General features: G+C 43.1%; 1 protein-coding gene across 2 annotated transcripts in view; it reads left to right on the top strand.

Annotated features, from left to right (window-relative positions):
• Pld1 (phospholipase D1) overlaps positions 1-4799 on the top strand; it is a 186775-nt gene that overhangs the window by 108777 nt on the left and 73199 nt on the right. For both annotated transcript variants that reach the window (XM_005343906.2, XM_013347951.2), the window contains one exon: positions 1956-2066. In XM_005343906.2, the coding sequence (XP_005343963.1) occupies positions 1956-2066 (111 nt within the window). The remainder of the gene's footprint in view (positions 1-1955; positions 2067-4799) is intronic.

Below are 4799 nucleotides of genomic sequence, written 5' to 3' on the forward strand. Positions count from 1 at the left end.
CACATGCGCACACATACATTCACACATGCACGTGTATGCACATACACAGACACACACATACACATGCTTTTGTCCTAAGCAATCTTTGTCCATAATTCATTTGAACATTTAAGGAAGTAACAAGGAATCAAGATTATTAATTAGTTAATAATTAATTATTAATTATATATGATTATATACATACACTGTACTTACAGGGGCTAGAAGCATTCTGGTGGAAAAGGAGAAACTTTGAACAGATACTGAGAATGTCCTGAAGGTTTTCCTGCAAGAGGCATTTCTATTTTTTAAGTATTCATCTTAGGCCCATTGTGTGGGAGGGTAAGGGTTGTGCTTAATGAGAAGGTTATTTTTAGTTTAAAAAATAGGACACTGTACAAAGGAAAATTTCTAGTCCTAGTTATGATTTTGTCCTTAAACCATCAAGTCAGATCTATGCCTTTTTCATGCTGCATACTCTGCTTCACGGTCTGGAAAGTATGGTTAGATTTTATTCCCGGGACATTTGAGGTACATTTTTGCACATGGGGCAATGACTCTGAGACTCTTCTCTATTATTTTGTTTCAAACTAGAAACACGAGACAAGCTGGTGAGGCCAAGGAAACAAAAGAGGAGAGTGATTCTCAAGTAAAAACCAAACAGAAATAAATGAGCGCGTGCTTGATGTTCTCGGAGACTCCAGAACTTTCTCGACCACCAAAGATGTAGTTAGGGTGATACTCCAGCTTCAGGTTCCAAAGGCAAACAGGCAGGCAGAGCCAGAAGGAAGTCAGTTTCTGTTGCTCTGTGGTGACAGGCATATTTGAGCCAATCACGAGAGTCAACGACTGGTAATCCTAAGAAGGTTTTTTTTTTTTCCTCTCTTGCTTAAATTGAACTCTGAAGTTGCCCCTTTTAAACTAAAAGTTGACTGCTTTTAGTGAAGTGACTTCCCATCATAAGTAAAAGCTTGAACTTAGGTCTTGGGATCACAACCATGAGCCCCCAGGAGCTGGGCAACTTCTTCTATGTGGTTGCTATGAGCATTTTGAGAGCCTCCACTTTGGCATACGGTCTCTCCCACACAATGGGGTGTGTTTTCTGGGTATACAGATTGACTTTAAACATTTAAATGCCTCTGATCACCTGTCCCTCATGGAAAAGGACACCTGACATCCCTGCTTTTCTTCCTGGCAGGCGTGGCTAATCAGAGCTGCCTATCAGTGTACCTGCTCCAAGAATTTCTTTTCATTATAATTTGGAAGATAGACCAAATAGATAAGACATGCGAGTTGACCCTTATTATGACATCTGGTTGCTGCTAAATTTTATCTTTCACGCATGAGTTTTGTCTTTGACTCAGAGCAGGTTTTGAGTGAGAAAGAAAAGCAAGTGTAGGTTTCTGGATCTCAGAGGGAGGCAAGGGCTTCCTGTCAGGGCTGCTTGTCAGTTCAGCTGCTGACTTGACAGAGCTATGCATTATTAAGTGCACACACATTTATTTCCATGTTGGGATTTATAATTAAGTTTTTAGTTTACCACACAAAGGGGATCTCCCTATGGTGATACCAGCTTGTTTGTCCATCATTCAGGGAAGCCAAAGCAAGAGCTGAGCAGGAACCATGGAGAAGCACAGCTTACTGGCTTGCTCCCTGGTTCCCAGGCCCACCTGCCTAGGGGTGGCATTACTCACAGCAGGCCTGGTCCTCCTGCATCAATTAGAGATCAAGAAGATGCCCACAGATTTGACCACGGTTCAGGATGATGGAGGCAGTTCTTCAGTTGAGGTTCATTCTTACCAGGTGTGACATGCTGACAACGAAGATGTCAAGGGTGTAGTCTGCGTGTGCCCCAGCTCTCCCTTGGACCATGCGGGGCTCAGCCACTGTGATCATTGCTTTAGAAGGAGTGACTTCATCGCATTGGTACAGATGGCACCTTCTCTGTTGTCCTATGTCTGCTCGTTGTCTTGCAGTTGCTCCGATCGGCAGCTGATTGGTCTGCTGGGATAAAGCACCATGAGGAGTCCATCCACACTGCCTACACCTACGTAATCGAGAACAGCAAGCACTACATCTACATTGAAGTAAGTAGTCAGTGAGTCAGTTCCACAGCCTGCTTCCCGGGTGTCTTAGTTCCTGTTGTCATGATAAACATCGTGACCCTGAGCAGTCTGGGGGAGGGACAGAGTTTATTTGGCTTACATTTCCACAGTACATTATTGAGGGAAGCCGGGGCAGGAACTTAAGAGGGGCACAGGAACTCGGAGGCAGGAACTGAAGCAGAGCCCATGAGCAGCATGGCTTCCTGGTTACTTCCCAAGGCTGGTTCATCCTGCTTTATTGTCCCATTTTATTTAATCCACAGGGTGGGCAATGTGGCATTGTCCTGTGAAAGGCAGGAGGCTCCCATGTCAATCATCAATCGAGAAAATGTTCCCCGGAATTACTTGCCTATGGGCAATCTAATGGAGGCATTTTTTAAGCTGAGGTTCCTCTTCCTAGATAACTTTAGCTTGTGTTGAGCTCACAAAAAAAAACCAAAACAAAACAAAAACAACAGCAACAACAACAGCAAACACAGCTGACCAGGGCACCAAGTATCGTCCAAGACTGTAAGGACCCCAGTTCAGGATTCCTTATTTATAAACATGAACTGAGTTATGAAGAATTCTACAGAAATATTGACTGAAGTCGTTTGTATTTCTACCTCCCAGCGTCCCTGAATTCACTCTGCACCACCATTAACCCAAGGCTAATGGAGTCTTGCAAACCCTTGAGGTACTGACATCTGTCAGCTGATGAATGCACCTTTCACTGAAAACCCCAGGATGGATGTGGGAATTTTCACCGGGGTATGGTTAGAAGGTCTAGCATGAAGCATGTGCTGTTTCAGGAGAGAACACACATGCACACAGTAAATTGTTCACACAGAGGACTGACAGAATACCCCTGCTGTGGGGAATCCTGGGGCAGGGAAAGACAGGGAAGGAAATATGGGACTGGGTGTTGCAAGGACTCTGTGTTCAGAGTCCATGAGAAAATCTGAGAGCATCAAGTTTAGTGTGGGAACTTTAATTGAACTTCAAAATAGACACAGAAATAGTACAGACTCTTTGGAACCCCTGAGAAAAATAAAGAATCCCATTAAAGGGGGGGGGGACCCAAACCAACACACATCTCTCTCCTTTATCCTGGTTTTATTTTTCCATTGAATAAAAATAGAACGTTTAGCACAAATGGGTTGTCGGGGAAACCGTCTGAGCCCTGTTTTTCTTCTCCTGGAGTCCTGCTACTCCTCCCTTCCATGAAGCGACAGTCGATTAAAACATCAGCAAACAATTGTAGCTTGACTCATTTCTCAGACTTGGAGAAAGAGAAAGCTAATTAAAAATATCAGCAGCCTAAATGTGTGTGTATTCCAGCATCTCAGCTGCTTTTCTTGTTGCTGTGGTAAGGTAGCTGACAAAAGCAATTGAGGCAGCAACGGTTTGTTTGGGCTCCCAGTTCTAAAGAATAAAGGAAAGGCGGTCACAGCAGGGAAGTCACGGCAGCAGGAGCAGGTGGTGGCACAGTCAGAAATGGGCGATAGTTCCTTCCCTATATAATGAGCCTGTGGTCCCAGTTTGTGGAATGGTGCTCTCCACATTTTAGGGTGGGTCTTCCCACCTCAATTAACCTAATCTGTATAAGTAAGCCCATGGGCTGGTTTCCATGGTGATTCTAAATTCCATCAAGTTGACCATCATGACTATTACATGACATTGCATGAGGCCAGCAGTGCCGTGTGGGCATTCATGGTTGTGGACGTTTCAGGGTGAGGCGTCAGCATTTATCTTAATCCTCAAAAGAGAGGTGGGGGAATGGGAGGGAGGGAGAGAGAAAGCAAACCATGGCATGTGGTAGTCTGTCCTTGTAGCTTATGAGACATGCTACCCGGCTTTGTGGCAAGAGTTGCTTGAATCATATTCTCAGAAGAGGTTCTGTACAATGCCTTCCTGCAAATTGTCTCCTGGAGGCACCGTGCCTATTTGTGCCCTGCTGCATAAAATCTCGTGAACTCAAAAAAAAAAAATGGTATTGCTATCATCCTTCAAGATATTCCTTGGGGTGATTTGTTAAAAAAATTACAGTTGTATTGTAATTTCAATAAGCAGAACTCATAATACTTATTGGTTATTTTTAACAATCTTTTATGCAGCAATAAAAATCCTTTGTATCATTAGGATAATAATGGAGTTATTTTCTGACAATAGTGTCAAAGAATGTTTTATAGATCTATGAATAACAGAAGTACTTGAAATAAACCTCTTTTCATTCTATTTTATTAGTATATATGTACACACAAAATAGATTTGATATAATGTATATGGTATATCATATACATGATATATGTGCACAAAAGATACATATATGGGAATACATATACATACATACACACAGACACACACACATGTGCACACACACATGACCACGCAACATGGGCACTCTGACCAGCACAAATACTTGTAGACACACACGACTATGCAACATGAGCGTAACATGAGGATCCTGCTCGTTGGTTGAGGGTTTCTGTCCTGCCCGGTTCCCCAGAGCCGGCAAGCCCCAAAGAAAATCACACAGAGATCTCTATAGGTTATAAATCTGATTGGCCCATTAGCTCAGGCTTCTAATTAGCTCTTATGACTTATATTAACCCATTATTCTTTTCTATTTTAGCCATATGGCTCGGTACCTTCCTCAGTGATCTGCGCAGGATTGGGAGGAATCAACTTCTTCCTTCCCAGACATGGGTACTCTGACTAGCACAAACACATGTG

Source organism: Microtus ochrogaster, chromosome 1 (assembly GCF_000317375.1).
Source record: "Microtus ochrogaster isolate Prairie Vole_2 chromosome 1, MicOch1.0, whole genome shotgun sequence".
In the NCBI taxonomy this organism is placed as follows: Eukaryota; Metazoa; Chordata; class Mammalia; order Rodentia; family Cricetidae; genus Microtus; species Microtus ochrogaster.